This window comes from Hemitrygon akajei, chromosome 6, assembly GCF_048418815.1.
Source record: "Hemitrygon akajei chromosome 6, sHemAka1.3, whole genome shotgun sequence".
Lineage (NCBI taxonomy): Eukaryota > Metazoa > Chordata > Chondrichthyes > Myliobatiformes > Dasyatidae > Hemitrygon > Hemitrygon akajei.
The window spans coordinates 113,027,943-113,048,876 of record NC_133129.1 but is presented as its reverse complement, the minus strand read 5'-3'; the positions used below and the strand labels follow the sequence as shown (position 1 = coordinate 113,048,876).

General features: G+C 46.6%; 1 protein-coding gene across 1 annotated transcript in view; it reads right to left on the bottom strand.

Moving 5' to 3' along the window:
* The window catches only part of agbl2 (AGBL carboxypeptidase 2), an 83,825-nt gene that overhangs the window by 37,521 nt on the left and 25,370 nt on the right, over positions 1-20,934 (bottom strand). The window contains exon 2 of the mRNA XM_073050047.1: positions 2,517-2,580. Within this exon, the coding sequence (XP_072906148.1) occupies positions 2,517-2,580 (64 nt within the window). The remainder of the gene's footprint in view (positions 1-2,516; positions 2,581-20,934) is intronic.

Genomic DNA, 20,934 nt, shown 5'->3' with positions numbered 1-20,934 from the left:
TGAAGAGCGGGGACGGGTCCCTCGCCCGGAAATGGCTACCGATTCAGAAGAGGACGACTCAGATGAGTGGCCCCTGTTCCCATTCGCTGGTGCTCCAGTACCAGAAGAGGAGGCTCCTGGCCCTTCCCATACTGAATTGGGTGAGAGGAGGGAAGGTCTTGAGGGTCAGATGGAGAGGCAGCCAACAGTGGTGGGAGAGAGGGTGGAGCCCGAGCGTGAGCCGGAGAGATCTCAGGTGAGGGAGGACCCCCGTGAGGAAGGGGGTGAGGGTCTGTCAGGAAGACCTGGGGTGTCCGAGACAGTGGGTTCGCAGGTGAAGAGGGAGCCCAGTGGGGCAGAAGGGGTATGGAGATCTCAGAGGATTAGGCGCCCCCCAGAGCGGTTGACATATGTGGTACCAGGAGAACCGAGTGTGATTTGTGCTGCTCTGGGTAGTTATGTCACTGCTTTCTGCACCTGGGTTGGGTTTTGTGTGTTGCAAGAAGCTTTGGGGAACTCTAGTAATGCCATGAGGGCATGACATTTGCTGGTGGGGAGAGAATGTACAATGTCCTGTGTATGTTACTAAAAAGGGCTTCTTTGGTTTGTTACGAGTAGGAATGCTTCTTTGTCTGATAAGTGTTTCTCTCGCTGTTGTTTCGCTTTAGAATGGCTGATATGGTAATTGTATTCATTTGTTAATCAATGGGGAATGTTATTGTGTTTTGTGAGGCTGGGAACTTGGGGGAGGGGTTGCGCGGGCTTGTGGTGTGAAGGGAGTAGGGAGGAAGACGCCGAGGAAGGTGGATGTGCGCTCGGAAGACCACCGGGGAGTCTGAGGTGGAAGAGGTGGAAGATGTGGAAGTCGGAGGCAAGCGACGAGGGGTCGAATGGTTCGATGGTTGAGCTCCAACGAGTGCACCAAACTGACTGAACTTTGATAAGTTGGCGCCTTTTGTTTTTTTCCTTGTATATATATATATTGTATTGCCTAATACTCTTTTAATTTTAGTAAACTCTTTAAAGTGTATTTCATAACAGTATTTGTTGTGGGTTTGATATTGTTGGCGGGCGCGAGGCATAAACTCGATTCTCACAGCACCTGCGTGTACGGGAGGTGGGTTGGTGAGTGGCTGGATCTCCTTTTCCCCTAGACATATACCAGCCTTTTGGGTAAGTGTTACACATAAATGTGTGGAGATGAATGCTGTATTTTAAAGCAGAAGCTTATGAACCTATGTTGTTATATGATGACAAAAAGAAGGGAATGTGGAAATGCATTCAAAGCTTTGTAATGTGACAAAATGGAACCTGTATAATCACAGAGTGCTTTGCTATATGCTATGTGTATACATGACTGAAGGCATGTAATGTTCTGATCATTGTGTAACCACGGGGAGAGTAACTAAGGGGGAGATTGGTACATTGTATGACCTTGAACGGAAGACTGCAGTTGCTGAGTGCGGGGACTGAGCCAGTTACAACAAGCTAGAACAGATATCTGCCAAACTTTTGAAGCTGTAATAAGGAAACTGCCTACCATCCGTTGTGCAGAATGGAGGTGGACTTCCCCTTGCAAGTAACAAACACACTTTTAATAGATCTATTCTGAGTTTATATGCTTTGTTATAAGACCTAGCTAAAGGTACACAACCTTCTGGTCACCATTCCTCAAGAGTGACATGATGCTGCAGCAAGACACAGAAAAGATTTGGCCCCAGATGTTTTACGTTGACAAGGTGAAGAGCTGGGTTTGTGAACATTGAATGTTGAGAGGCCATGTGGTAGAGATGGTTCATATCATCAGAGGTGAAAAATAGAAAGAACCTATTGCCTGGGTGGAAATGTTGGGAACTATAGGGACAGGTCACAGGTGACAGGAACATAAACCATAGTGATCTGTTGCAATGTAAGTGGATTCAATCAGTCCTGATGAAGGGTTTCGATCAGAAATGTTTACAACTTCTCCACCTTCTCTCTGCCACAATACTACCTGACACACTGAGTTCCTCCAGCAGACAGTGTGTTGTTCTAGATTCCAAGATCTGGATTCTCTTGTATCTCGGGATTCAATCATCACTGTCAGCATTGAACTAAATGGAGTCTCGGGGGGGGGGGGGTGCAGATTGGAAGGGAGATTACCAAGCTCCAGAAATAGAACTAGCAGCTAGGACAGACCGGATTGCCCCTGCATAGGTTTAGCACAGGCTTGATGGCGAATTAGCCTTCTTCAGAGCAAGGAGCAGAAAGGAAAATGATGTTTAGTACAAGAGTGGAGCTGTCTTTGTATCGACATTGAGGATGGGATGAGAAATATGGAAGGAGTTGGGTCAAAAGTCAGACAATGACTAGTGAAAGAGTTTGAGGGCTAAGTCCAGGAAACTGTTTCTTTACACCAATCTTCCAACAGCTTGCACTCCCTTTACATTTGTGCTTCTGCACCTGCCAAGGATGTACCCAGATAGCTTGAAGACCCTCTATTTTGCCAGCTCTGAGCCTTAAGGGCAGGCTCTTGTGTGTAGGGTAAGTGCACTGACCTGTGTAGTAGCCGTAGTGTTGCAGGTGATAGCGCATGAGGCTCTTGTAAGGGTCATCCAGCACCTGCAAACACAAGAAGAAAGATTTGAGCATTCTGTTCAGCATAACATTGCAGTAAAAAGGTGCAACGTTGTCTATGTTTTATCATCCAATTGTTAACATCTCAAAGGTTCTACCTACTCCAGATGTAAACCCACTTATAACATAACAGCACAACGAAAGAGCCTGCAGTAGACAATGCCAATCCAAGTACTCCTTTCTACATTCCTACACTCCCCACTTGTTCATGAGACTGTCTCAATATCTCAATGGCAGCTCTCATATCTGACTTAACCACTTCCTTGACAGTACATTCAACACAACACTGGATATTCACACGGCACATTCCACCCCACTGTGTACATTTACCCGACAGATTACACACCCCTCTGTATATTCACCCGGCACATTCCACTAAACAGTGTATATACTCACGACACATTACACACCCCGCTGTATATTCACCCGGCACATTCCACTAAACAGTGTATATTCACACAACACATTCCACTAAACAGTGTATATTCACACGACACATTACACACCCCACTACATATTCACCCGGCACATTCCACTAAACAGTGCATATTCACACGACACATTACACACTCCGCTGTATATTTACCCGGCACATTCCACTAAACAGTGTATATTCACACGACACATTACACACCCCGCTGTATATTCACACGACACATTCCACTAAACAGTGTATATTCACACGACACATTACACACCCCACTACATATTCACCCGGCACATTCCACTAAACAGTGTATATTCTCATGACACATTACACACCCCGCTGTATATTCACCCGGCACATTCCACTAAACAGTGTATATTCACACAACACATTCCACTAAACAGTGTATATTCACACGACACATTACACACCCCACTACATATTCACCTGGCACATTCCACCCAACTGTGTATATTCACACGACACATTACACATCCCACTACATATTCACCCGGCACATTCCACTAAACAGTGTATATTCACACGACACATTACACACCCCGCTGTATATTTACCCGGCACATTCCACTAAACAGTGTATATTCTCACGACACATTACACACCCCGCTGTATATTCACACGACACATTCCACTAAACAGTGTATATTCACACGACACATTACACACCCCGCTGTATATTTACCCGGCACATTCCACTAAACAGTGTATATTCTCACGACACATTACACACCCCGCTGTATATTCACACGACACATTCCACTAAACAGTGTATATTCACACGACACATTACACACCCCGCTGTATATTCACACGACACATTCCACTAAACAGTGTATATTCACAGGACACATTACGCACCCCGCTGTATATTCACACGACACATTCCACCCAACTGTGTATATTCACCCGACAAATCCCACCCAATTCTGTATATTCATCCGGCACATTCCACACTACCGCGTATATTCATCCGGAACATTCCACAACACTCTGTATATTCACCCGGTACATTCCACAACACTCTGTATATTCACCCGGCACATTCCACCCCACTTTGTATATTCACCCAGTACATTCCACAACACTCTGTATATTCACCCGGCACATTTCACCCCACTCTGTATATTCACCCAGTACATTCCACAACACTCTGTATATTCACCCGGCACATTCCACCCCACTCTGTATATTCACCCGGTACATTCCACAACACTCTGTATATTCACCCAGTACATTCCACACCACTCTGTATATTCACCCGGCACATTCCACCCCACTCTGTATATTCACCCGGTACATTCCACACTAATCTGCATATTCACCCGGTACATTCCACCCCACTCTGTATATTCACCCGGTACATTCCACAACACTCTGTATATTCACCCGGCACATTCCACCCCACTCTGTATATTCACCCGGCATATTCCACACCACTCTGTATATTCACCTGGCACATTCCACCCCACTCTGTATATTCACCCAGTACATTCCACCCCACTCTGTATATTCACCTGGTACATTCCACACCACTCTGTATATTCACCCGGCACATTCCACAACACTCTGTATATTCACCCGGCACATTCCATCCCACTCTGTATATTCACCCGGTACATTCCACAACACTCTGTATATTCACCCGGCACATTCCACCCCACTCTGTATATTCACCCAGTACATTGCACACCACTCTGTATATTCACCCGGCACATTCCACCCCACTCTGTATATTCACCCGGCATATTCCACCCCACTCTGTATATTCACCCGGTACATTCCACACTAATCTGTGTATTCACCTGGTACATTTCACCCCACTCTGTATATTCACCCGGTACATTCCACACCACTCTGTATATTCACCCGGCACATTTCACCCCACTCTGTCTATTCACCCGGTACATTCCACACCACTCTGTATATTCACCCGGCACATTCCACCCAACTGTGTATATGCACACGACACATTACACACCCCACTACATATTCACCCGGCACATTCCACTAAACAGTGTATATTCACATGACACATTACACACACCGCTGTATATTCACCCGGCACATTCCACTAAACAGTGTATATTCACACGACACATTACACATCCCGCTGTATATTCACACGACACATTCCACTAAACAGTGTATATTCACACGACACATTCCACTAAACAGTGTATATTCACACAACACATTACACACCCCGCTGTATATTCACCCGGCACATTCCACTAAACGGTGTATATTCACACAACACATTCCACTAAACAGTGTATATTCACACGACACATTACACATCCCACTACATATTCACCCGGCACATTCCACTAAACAGTGTATATTCTCACGACACATTACACACCCCGCTGTATATTCACCCGGCACATTCCAGTAAACAGTGTATATTCACACAACACATTCCACTAAACAGTGTATATTCACACGACACATTACACACCCCACTACATATTCACCCGGCACATTCCACCCAACTGTGTATATTCACACGACACATTACACATCCCACTACATATTCACCCGGCACATTCCACTAAACAGTGTATATTCACACAACACATTCCACTAAACAGTGTATATTTACCCGGCACATTCCACTAACAGTGTATATTCACACGACACATTCCACTAAACAGTGTATATTCTCACGACACATTACACACCCCGCCGTATATTCACACGACACATTCCACTAAACAGTGTATATTCACAGGACACATTACACACCCCGCTGTATATTCACCCGGCACATTCCACTAAACAGTGTATATTCACACGACACATTACACACCCCGCTGTATATTCACAGGACACATTCCACACCACTCTGTATATTCACCCGGCACATTCCACCCCACTCTGTATATTCACCCGGCACATTCCACAACACTCTGTATATTCACCCGGCACATTCCACCCCACTCTGTATATTCACCCGGTACATTCCACAACACTCTGTATATTCACCCGGTACATTCCACCCCACTCTGTATATTCACCCGGCACATTCCACCCCACTCTGTATATTCATCCGGTACATTCCACACTAATCTGCATATTCACCCGGTACATTCCACCCCACTCTGTATATTCACCCGGCACAATCGACCCCACTCTGTATATTCACCCGGCATAATCCACACCACTCTGTATATTCACCTGGCACATTCCACCCCACTCTGTATATTCACCCGGTACATTCCACCCCACTCTGTATATTCACCTGGTACATTCCACACCACTCTGTATATTCACCCGGCACATTCCACAACACTCTGTATATTCACCCGGCACATTCCACCCCACTCTGTATATTCACCCGGTACATTCCACAACACTCTGTATATTCACCCGGCACATTCCACCCCACTCTGTATATTCACCCGGCACATTCCACCCCACTCTGTATATTCACCCGGTACATTCTACAACACTCTGTATATTCACCCGGTACATTCCACAACACTCTGTATATTCACCCGGCACATTCCACCCCACTCTGTATATTCACCCAGTACATTCCACCCCACTCTGTATATTCACCTGGTACATTCCACACCACTCTGTATATTCACCCAGCACATTCCACAACACTCTGTATATTCACCCGGCACATTCCACTAAACAGTGTATATTCTCACGACACATTACACTAAACCGTGTATATTCACACGACACATTACACACCCCACTACATATTCACCCGGCACATTCCACCCAACTGTGTATATTCACACAACACATTACACACCCCACTACATATTCACCCGGCACATTCCACTAAACAGTGTATATTCACACGACACATTACACACCCCGCTGTATATTCACACGACACATTCCACTAAACAGTGTATATTCACAGGACACATTACACACCCCGCTGTATATTCACACGGCACATTCCACCCAACTGTGTATATTCACACGACACATTACACACGCCGCTGTATATTCACACGACACATTCCACCCAACTGTGTATATTCACCCGACACATCCCACACAATTCTGTATATTCATCCAGCACATTCCACACTACCGCGTATATTCATCCGGAACATTCCACACCACTCTGTATATTCACCCGGTACATTCCACCCCACTCTGTATATTCACCCGGTACATTCCACCCCATTCTGTATATTCACCCGGCACATTCCACCCCACTCTGTATATTCACCCGGCACATTCCACAACACTCTGTATATTCACCCGGTACATTCCACAACACTCTGTATATTCACCCGGCACATTCGACCCCACTCTGTATATTCACCCGGTACATTCCACAACACTCTGTATATTCACCCGGCACATTCCACCCCACTCTGTATATTCACCCGGTACATTCCACCCCACTCTGTATATTCACCCGGCACAATCGACCCCACTCTGTATATTCACCCGGCATAATCCACACCACTCTGTATATTCACCTGGCACATTCCACCCCACTCTGTATATTCACCCGGTACATTCCACCCCACTCTGTATATTCACCTGGTACATTCCACACCACTCTGTATATTCACCCGGCACATTCCACAACACTCTGTATATTCACCCGGCACATTCCACCCCACTCTGTATATTCACCCGGTACATTCCACAACACTCTGTATATTCACCCGGCACATTCCACCCCACTCTGTATATTCACCCGGCACATTCCACCCCACTCTGTATATTCACCCGGTACATTCCACAACACTCTGTATATTCACCCGGTACATTCCACAACACTCTGTATATTCACCCGGCACATTCCACCCCACTCTGTATATTCACCCAGTACATTCCACCCCACTCTGTATATTCACCTGGTACATTCCACACCACTCTGTATATTCACCTGGCACATTCCACCCCACTCTGTATATTCACCCAGTACATTCCACCCCACTCTGTATATTCACCTGGTACATTCCACACCACTCTGTATATTCACCCGGCACATTCCACAACACTCTGTATATTCACCCGGCACATTCCATCCCACTCTGTATATTCACCCGGTACATTCCACAACACTCTGTATATTCACCTGGTACATTCCACAACACTCTGTATATTCACCCGGCACATTCCACCCCACTCTGTATATTCACCCAGTACATTGCACACCACTCTGTATATTCACCCGGCACATTCCACCCCACTCTGTATATTCACCCGGCATATTCCACCCCACTCTGTATATTCACCCGGTACATTCCACACTAATCTGTGTATTCACCTGGTACATTTCACCCCACTCTGTATATTCACCCGGTACATTCCACACCACTCTGTATATTCACCCGGCACATTTCACCCCACTCTGTCTATTCACCCGGTACATTCCACACCACTCTGTATATTCACCCGGCACATTCCACAACACTCTGTATATTCACCCGGCACATTCCACCCCACTCTGTATATTCACCCGGTACATTCCACCCCACTCTGTATATTCACCTGGTACATTCCACACCACTCTGTATATTCACCCGGCACATTCCACCCCACTCTGTATATTCATCCGGTACATTCCACACTAATCTGCATATTCACCCGGTACATTCCACCCCACTCTGTATATTCACCCGGCACAATCGACCCCACTCTGTATATTCACCCGGCACATTCCACCCAACTGTGTATATGCACACGACACATTACACACCCCACTACATATTCACCCGGCACATTCCACAACACTCTGTATATTCACCCGGCACATTCCACTAAACAGTGTATATTCTCACGACACATTACACTAAACCGTGTATATTCACACGACACATTACACACCCCACTACATATTCACCCGGCACATTCCACCCAACTGTGTATATTCACACGACACATTACACACCCCACTACATATTCACCCGGCACATTCCACTAAACAGTGTATATTCACACGACACATTACACACCCCACTACATATTCACCCGGCACATTCCACTAAACAGTGTATATTCTCACGACACATTACACTAAACCGTGTATATTCACACGACACATTACACACCCCACTACATATTCACCCGGCACATTCCACCCAACTGTGTATATTCACACGACACATTACACACCCCACTACATATTCACCCGGCACATTCCACTAAACAGTGTATATTCACACGACACATTACACACCCCGCTGTATATTCACACGACACATTCCACTAAACAGTGTATATTCACAGGACACATTACACACCCCGCTGTATATTCACACGGCACATTCCACCCAACTGTGTATATTCACACGACACATTACACACGCCACTGTATATTCACACGACACATTCCACCCAACTGTGTATATTCACCCGACACATCCCACACAATTCTGTATATTCATCCGGCACATTCCACACTACCGCGTATATTCATCCGGAACATTCCACACCACTCTGTATATTCACCCGGTACATTCCACCCCACTCTGTATATTCACCCGGCACATCCCACCCCATTCTGTATATTCACCCGGTACATTCCACCCCATTCTGTATATTCACCCGGCACATTCCACCCCACTCTGTATATTCACCCGGCACATTCCACAACACTCTGTATATTCACCCGGCACATTCGACCCTACTCTGTATATTCACCCGGTACATTCCACAACACTCTGTATATTCACCCGGTACATTCCACAACACTCTGTATATTCACCCGGCACATTCGACCCCACTCTGTATATTCACCCGGTACATTCCACAACACTCTGTATATTCACCCGGCACATTCCACCCCACTCTGTATATTCACCCGGTACATTCCACAACACTCTGTATATTCACCCGGTACATTCCACAACACTCTGTATATTCACCCGCTACATTCCACAACACTCTGTATATTCACCCGGCACATTCCACCCCACTCTGTATATTCACCTGGTACATTCCACAACACTCTGTATATTCACCAGGCACATTCCACCCCACTCTGTATATTCACCCAGTACATTCCACACCACTCTGTATATTCACCCGGCACATTCCACCCCACTCTGTATATTCACCCGGCACATTCCACCCCACTCTGTATATTCACCCGGCACATTCCACAACACTCTGTATATTCACCCGGCACATTCCACCCCACTCTGTATATTCACCCGGTACATTCCACAACACTCTGTATATTCACCCGGTACATTCCACCCCACTCTGTATATTCACCCGGCACATTCCACCCCACTCTGTATATTCATCCGGTACATTCCACACTAATCTGCATATTCACCCGGTACATTCCACCCCACTCTGTATATTCACCCGGCACATTCCACCCCACTCTGTATATTCACCCGGCACATTCCACAACACTCTGTATATTCACCCGGCACATTCCACCCCACTCTGTATATTCACCCGGTACATTCCACAACACTCTGTATATTCACCCGGTACATTCCACCCCACTCTGTATATTCACCCGGCACATTCCACCCCACTCTGTATATTCATCCGGTACATTCCACACTAATCTGCATATTCACCCGGTACATTCCACCCCACTCTGTATATTCACCCGGCACAATCGACCCCACTCTGTATATTCACCCGGCATAATCCACACCACTCTGTATATTCACCTGGCACATTCCACCCCACTCTGTATATTCACCCGGTACATTCCACCCCACTCTGTATATTCACCTGGTACATTCCACACCACTCTGTATATTCACCAGGCACATTCCACAACACTCTGTATATTCACCCGGCACATTCCACCCCACTCTGTATATTCACCTGGTACATTCCACAACACTCTGTATATTCACCCGGTACATTCCACAACACTCTGTATATTCACCCGGCACATTCCACCCCACTCTGTATATTCACCCGGCATATTCCACAACACTCTGTATATTCACCCGGCACATTCCACAACACTCTGTATATTCACCCGGAACATTCCACCCCACTCTGTATATTCACCCGGAACATTCCACAACACTCTGTATATTCACCCGGTACATTCCACAACACTCTGTATATTCACCCGGCACATTCCACCCCACTCTGTATATTCACCCGGAACATTCCACAACACTCTGTATATTCACCCGGTACATTCCACAACACTCTGTATATTCACCCGGCACATTCCACCCCACTCTGTATATTCACCCGGCATATTCCACAACACTCTGTATATTCACCCGGCACATTCCACCCCACTCTCTATATTCACCCAGTACATTCCACCCCACTCTGTATATTCACCTGGTACATTCCACACCACTCTGTATATTCACCCGGCACATTCCACAACACTCTGTATATTCACCCGGCACATTCCACTAAACAGTGTATATTCTCACGACACATTACACTAAACCGTGTATATTCACACGACACATTACACACCCCACTACATATTCACCCGGCACATTCCACCCAACTGTGTATATTCACACGACACATTACACACCCTACTACATATTCACCCGGCACATTCCACTAAACAGTGTATATTCTCACGACACATTACACACCCCGCTGTATATTCACACGACACATTCCACTACACAGTGTATTTTCACAGGACACATTACACACCCCGCTGTATATTCACACGGCACATTCCACCCAACTGCGTATATTCACACGACACATTACACACGCCGCTGTATATTCACACGACACATTCCACCCAACTGTGTATATTCACCCGACACATCCCACCCAATTCTGTATATTCATCCGGCACATTCCACACTACCGCGTATATTCATCCGGAACATTCCACACCACTCTGTATATTCACCCGGTACATTCCACCCCACTCTGTATATTCACCCGGCACATCCCACCCCATTCTGTATATTCACCCGTTACATTCCACCCCATTCTGTATATTCACCCGGCACATTCCACCCCACTCTGTATATTCACCCGGCACATTCCACCCCACTCTGTATATTCACCCAGTACATTCCACACCACTCTGTATATTCACCCGGCACATTCCACCCCACTCTGTATATTCACCCGGCACATTCGACCCTACTCTGTATATTCACCCGGTACATTCCACCCCACTCAGTATATTCACCCGGCACATTCCACAACACTCTGTATATTCACCCGGCACATTCCACCCCACTCTGTATATTCACCCGGCACATTCCACCCCACTCTGTATATTCATCCGGTACATTCCACACTAATCTGCATATTCACCCGGTACATTCCACCCCACTCTGTATATTCACCCGGCACAATCGACCCCACTCTGTATATTCACCCGGCATAATCCACACCACTCTGTATATTCACCTGGCACATTCCACCCCACTCTGTATATTCACCCGGTACATTCCACCCCACTCTGTATATTCACCTGGTACATTCCACACCACTCTGTATATTCACCTGGCACATTCCACAACACTCTGCATATTCACCCGGCACATTCCACCCCACTCTGTATATTCACCCGCTACATTACACAACACTCTGTATATTCACCCGGCACATTCCACCCCACTCTGTATATTCACCCGGCACATTCCACCCCACTCTGTATATTCACCCGGTACATTCCACAACACTCTGTATATTCACCCGGTACATTCCACAACACTCTGTATATTCACCCGGCACATTCCACCCCACTCTGTATATTCACCCGGCATATTCCACAACACTCTGTATATTCACCTGGCACATTCCACAACACTCTGTATATTCAGCCGGCACATTCCACCCCACTCTGTATATTCACCCGGTACATTCCACAACACTCTGTATATTCACCCGGTACATTCCACAACACTCTGTATATTCACCCGGCACATTCCACCCCACTCTGTATATTCACCCGGCATATTCCACAACACTCTGTATATTCACCCGGCACATTCCACCCCACTCTGTATATTCACCCAGTACATTCCACCCCACTCTGTATATTCACCTGGTACATTCCACACCACTCTGTATATTCACCCGGCACATTCCACAACACTCTGTATATTCACCCGGCACATTCCACTAAACAGTGTATTTTCTCACGACACATTACACTAAACTGTGTATATTCACACGACACATTACACACCCCACTACATATTCACCCGGCACATTCCACCCAACTGTGTATATTCACACGACACATTACACACCCCACTACATATTCACCCGGCACATTCCACTAAACAGTGTATATTCACACGACACATTACACACCCCGCTGTATATTCACACGACACATTCCACTAAACAGTGTATATTCACAGGACACATTACACACCCCGCTGTATATTCACACGACACATTCCACTAAACAGTGTATATTCACACGACACATTACACACCCCGCTGTATATTCACACGGCACATTCCACCCAACTGTGTATATTCACACGACACATTACACACGCCGCTGTATATTCACACGACACATTCCACCCAACTGTGTATATTCACCCGACACATCCCACACAATTCTGTATATTCATCCGGCACATTCCACACTACCGCATATATTCATCCGGAACATTCCACACCACTCTGTATATTCACCCGGTACATTCCATCCCACTCTGTATATTCACCCGGTACATTCCACCCCACTCTGTATATTCACCTGGTACATTCCACACCACTCTGTATATTCACCAGGCACATTCCACAACACTCTGTATATTCACCCGGCACATTCCACAACACTCTGTATATTCACCCGGCACATTCCACCCCACTCTGTATATTCACCCGGCACATTCCACCCCACTCTGTATATTCATCCGGTACATTCCACACTAATCTGCATATTCACCCGGTACATTCCACCCCACTCTGTATATTCACCCGGCACAATCGACCCCACTCTGTATATTCACCCGGCATAATCCACACCACTCTGTATATTCACCTGGCACATTGCACCCCACTCTGTATATTCACCCGGTACATTCCACCCCACTCTGTATATTCACCTGGTACATTCCACACCACTCTGTATATTCACCTGGCACATTCCACAACACTCTGTATATTCACCCGGTACATTCCACCCCACTCTGTATATTCACCCGCTACATTACACAACACTCTGTATATTCACCCGGCACATTCCACCCCACTCTGTATATTCACCCGGCACATTCCACCCCACTCTGTATATTCACCCGGTACATTCCACAACACTCTGTATATTCACCCGGTACATTCCACAACACTCTGTATATTCACCCGGCACATTCCACCCCACTCTGTATATTCACCCGGCATATTCCACAACACTCTGTATATTCACCTGGCACATTCCACAACACTCTGTATATTCAGCCGGCACATTCCACCCCACTCTGTATATTCACCCGGTACATTCCACAACACTCTGTATATTCACCCGGTACATTCCACAACACTCTGTATATTCACCCGGCACATTCCACCCCACTCTGTATATTCACCCGGCATATTCCACAACACTCTGTATATTCACCCGGCACATTCCACCCCACTCTGTATATTCACCCAGTACATTCCACCCCACTCTGTATATTCACCTGGTACATTCCACACCACTCTGTATATTCACCCGGCACATTCCACAACACTCTGTATATTCACCCGGCACATTCCACTAAACAGTGTATTTTCTCACGACACATTACACTAAACTGTGTATATTCACACGACACATTACACACCCCACTACATATTCACCCGGCACATTCCACCCAACTGTGTATATTCACACGACACATTACACACCCCACTACATATTCACCCGGCACATTCCACTAAACAGTGTATATTCACACGACACATTACACACCCCGCTGTATATTCACACGACACATTCCACTAAACAGTGTATATTCACAGGACACATTACACACCCCGCTGTATATTCACACGGCACATTCCACCCAACTGTGTATATTCACACGACACATTACACACGCCGCTGTATATTCACACGACACATTCCACCCAACTGTGTATATTCACCCGACACATCCCACACAATTCTGTATATTCATCCGGCACATTCCACACTACCGCGTATATTCATCCGGAACATTCCACACCACTCTGTATATTCACCCGGTACATTCCATCCCACTCTGTATATTCACCCGGTACATTCCACCCCACTCTGTATATTCACCTGGTACATTCCACACCACTCTGTATATTCACCAGGCACATTCCACAACACTCTGTATATTCACCCGGCACATTCCACCCCACTCTGTATATTCACCCGGTACATTCCACAACACTCTGTATATTCACCCGGTACATTCCACAACACTCTGTATATTCACCCGGCACATTCCACCCCACTCTGTATATTCACCCGGCATATTCCACAACACTCTGTATATTCACCCGGCACATTCCACAACACTCTGTATATTCACCCGGAACATTCCACCCCACTCTGTATATTCACCCGGAACATTCCACAACACTCTGTATATTCACCCGGTACATTCCACAACACTCTGTATATTCACCCGGCACATTCCACCCCACTCTGTATATTCACCCGGCATATTCCACAACACTCTGTATATTCACCCAGTACATTCCACCCCACTCTGTATATTCACCTGGTACATTCCACACCACTCTGTATATTCACCCGGCACATTCCACAACACTCTGTATATTCACCCGGCACATTCCGCTAAACAGTGTATATTCTCACGACACATTACACTAAACCGTGTATATTCACACGACACATTACACACCCCACTACATATTCACCCGGCACATTCCACCCAACTGTGTATATTCACACGACACATTACACACCCTACTACATATTCACCCGGCACATTCCACCCAACTGTGTATATTCACACGACACATTACACACCCTACTACATATTCACCCGGCACATTCCACCCAACTGTGTATATTCACACGACACATTACACACCCCGCTGTATATTTACCCGGCACATTCCACTAAACAGTGTATATTCTCACGACACATTACACACCCCGCTGTATATTCACACGACACATTCCACTAAACAGTGTATTTTCACAGGACACATTACACACCCCGCTGTATATTCACACGGCACATTCCACCCAACTGTGTATATTCACACGACACATTACACACGCCGCTGTATATTCACACGACACATTCCACCCAACTGTGTATATTCACCCGACACATCCCACCCAATTCTGTATATTCATCCGGCACATTCCACACTACCGCGTATATTCATCCGGAACATTCCACCCCACTCTGTATATTCACCCGGCACATCCCACCCCATTCTGTATATTCACCCGTTACATCCCACCCCATTCTGTATATTCACCCGGTACATTCCACAACACTCTGTATATTCACCCGGCACATTCCACCCCACTCTGTATATTCACCCGGTACATTACACAACACTCTGTATATTCACCCGGCACATTCCACCCCACTCTGTATATTCACCCAGTACATTCCACACCACTCTGTATATTCACCCGGCACATTCGACCCTACTCTGTATATTCACACGGTACATTCCACAACACTCTGTATATTCACCCGGTACATTCCACAACACTCTGTATATTCACCCGGCACATTCGACCCCACTCTGTATATTCACCCGGTACATTCCACAACACTCTGTATATTCACCCGGCACATTCCACCCCACTCTGTATATTCACCCGGTACATTCCACAACACTCTGTATATTCACCCGGCACATTCCACCCCACTCTGTATATTCACCCGGCACATTCCACAACACTCTGTATATTCACCCGGCACATTCCACCCCACTCTGTATATTCACCCGGCACATTCCACAACACTCTGTATATTCACCCGGCACATTCCACCCCACTCTGTATATTCTCCCGGTACATTCCACAACACTCTGTATATTCACCCGGTACATTCCACAACACTCTGTATATTCACCCGGCACATTCCACCCCACTCTGTATATTCACCCAGTACATTCCACACCACTCTGTATATTCACCCGGCACATTCCACCCCACTCTGTATATTCACCCGGTACATTCCACACCACTCTGTATATTCACCCGGCACATTCCACCCCACTCTGTATATTCACCCGGCATATTCCACACCACTCTGTATATTCACCCGGCACATTCCACAACGCTCTGTATATTCACCTGGCACATTCCACCGCACTCTGTATATTCACCCAGTACATTCCACCCCACTCTGTATATTCACCTGGTACATTCCACCCCACTCTGTATATTCACCTGGTACATTCCACACCACTCTGTATATTCACCCGGCACATTCCACCCCACTCTGTATATTCACCCGGCATATTCCACAACACTCTGTATATTCACCTGGCACATTCCACAACACTCTGTATATTCACCCGGCACATTCCACCCCACTCTGTATATTCACCCGGTACATTCCACAACACTCTGTATATTCACCCGGTACATTCCACAACACTCTGTATATTCACCCGGCACATTCCACCCCACTCTGTTTATTCACCCGGCATATTCCACAACACTCTGTATATTCACCCGGCACATTCCACCCCACTCTGTATATTCACCCAGTACATTCCACCCCACTCTGTATATTCACCTGGTACATTCCACACCACTCTGTATATTCACCCGGCACATTCCACTAAACAGTGTATATTCTCACGACACATTACACTAAACTGTGTATATTCACACGACACATTACACACCCCACTACATATTCACCCGGCACATTCCACCCAACTGTGTATATTCACACGACACATTACACACCCCACTACATATTCACCCGGCACATTCCACTAAACAGTGTATATTCACACGACACATTACACACCCCGCTGTATATTCACACGACACATTCCACTAAACAGTGTATATTCACAGGACACATTACACACCCCGCTGTATATTCACACGGCACATTCCTCCCAACTGTGTATATTCACACGACACATTACACACGCCGCTGTATATTCACACGACACATTCCACCCAACTGTGTATATTCACCCGACACATCCCACACAATTCTGTATATTCATCCGGCACATTCCACACTACCGCGTATATTCATCCGGAACATTCCACACCACTCTGTATATTCACCCGGTACATTCCATCCCAGTCTGTATATTCACCCGGCACATCCCACCCCATTCTGTATATTCACCCGGTACATTCCACCCCATTCTGTATATTCACCCGGCACATTCCACCCCACTCTGTATATTCACCCGGCACATTCCACAACACTCTGTATATTCACCCGGCACATTCGACCCTACTCTGTATATTCACCCGGTACATTCCACAACACTCTGTATATTCACCCGGTACATTCCACAACACTCTGTATATTCACCCGGCACATTCGACCCCACTCTGTATATTCACCCGGTACATTCCACAACACTCTGTATATTCACCCGGCACATTCCACCCCACTCTGTATATTCACCCGGAACATTCCACAACACTCTGTATATTCACCCGGTACATTCCACAACACTCTGTATATTCACCCGGCACATTCCACCCCACTCTGTATATTCACCCGGCATATTCCACAACACTCTGTATATTCACCTGGCACATTCCACAACACTCTGTATATTCACCCGGTACATTCCACACCACTCTGTATATTCACCCGGCACATTCCACAACACTCTGTATATTCACCCGGCACATTCCGCTAAACAGTGTATATTCTCACGACACATTACACTAAACCGTGTATATTCACACGACACATTACACACCCCACTACATATTCACCCGGCACATTCCACCCAACAGTGTATATTCACACGACACATTACACACCCTACTACATATTCACCCGGCACATTCCACTAAACAGTGTATATTCACACGACACATTACACACCCCGCTGTATATTTACCCGGCACATTCCACTAAACAGTGTATATTCTCACGACACATTACACACCCCGCTGTATATTCACACGACACATTCCACTAAACAGTGTATTTTCACAGGACACATTACACACCCCGCTGTATATTCACACAGCACATTCCACCCAACTGTGTATATTCACACGACACATTACACACGCCGCTGTATATTCACACGACACATTCCACCCAACTGTGTATATTCACCCGACACATCCCACCCAATTCTGTATATTCATCCGGCACATTCCACACTACCGCGTATATTCATCCGGAACATTCCACCCCACTCTGTATATTCACCCGGCACATCCCACCCCATTCTGTATATTCACCCGTTACATCCCACCCCATTCTGTATATTCACCCGGTACATTCCACAACACTCTGTATATTCACCCGGCACATTCCACCCCACTCTGTATATTCACCCGGTACATTCCACAACACTCTGTATATTCACCCGGCACATTCCACCCCACTCTGTATATTCACCCAGTACATTCCACACCACTCTGTATATTCACCCGGCACATTCGACCCTACTCTGTATATTCACCCGGTACATTCCACAACACTCTGTATATTCACCCGGTACATTCCACAACACTCTGTATATTCACCCGGCACATTCGACCCCACTCTGTATATTCACCCGGTACATTCCACAACACTCTGTATATTCACCCGGCACATTCCACCCCACTCTGTATATTCACCCGGTACATTCCACAACACTCTGTATATTCACCCGGCACATTCCACCCCACTCTGTATATTCACCCGGCACATTCCACAACACTCTGTATATTCACCCGGCACATTCCACCCCACTCTGTATATTCTCCCGGTACATTCCACAACACTCTGTATATTCACCCGGTACATTCCACAACACTCTGTATATTCACCCGGCACATTCCACCCCACTCTGTATATTCACCCAGTACATTCCACACCACTCTGTATATTCACCCGGCACATTCCACCCCACTCTGTATATTCACCCGGTACATTCCACACCACTCTGTATATTCACCCGGCACATTCCACCCCACTCTGTATATTCACCCGGCATATTCCACACCGCTCTGTATATTCACCCGGCACATTCCACAACGCTCTGTATATTCACCTGGCACATTCCACCGCACTCTGTATATTCACCCAGTACATTCCACCCCACTCTGTATATTCACCTGGTACATTCCACCCCACTCTGTATATTCACCTGGTACATTCCACACCACTCTGTATATTCACCCGGCACATTCCACCCCACTCTGTATATTCACCCGGTACATTCCACAACACTCTGTATATACACCCGGCACATTCCACCCCACTCTGTATATTCACCCGGTACATTCCACACCACTCTGTATATTCACCCGGCACATTCCACCCCATTCTGTATATTCACCCGGTGCATTCCACAACACTCTGTATATTCACCCGGCACATTCCACCCCACTCTGTATATTCACCCAGTACATTCCACACCACTCTGTATATTCACCCGGCACATTCCACCCCACTCTGTATATTCACCCGGCACATTCCACCCCACTCTGTATATTCACCCGGCACATTCCACCCCACTCTGTATATTCACCCGGTACATTCCACCCCACTCTGTATATTCACCTGGTACATTCCACACCACTCTGTATATTCACCCGGCACATTCCACAACACTCTGTATATTCACCCGGCACATTCCACCCCACTCTGTATATTCACCCGGTACATTCCACAACACTCTGTATATTCACCCGGCACATTCCACCCCACTCTGTATATTCACCCGGCACATTCCACCCCACTCTGTATATTCACCCGGTACATTCCACAACACTCTGTATATTCACCCGGTACATTCCACAACACTCTGTATATTCACCCGGCACATTCCACCCCACTCTGTAT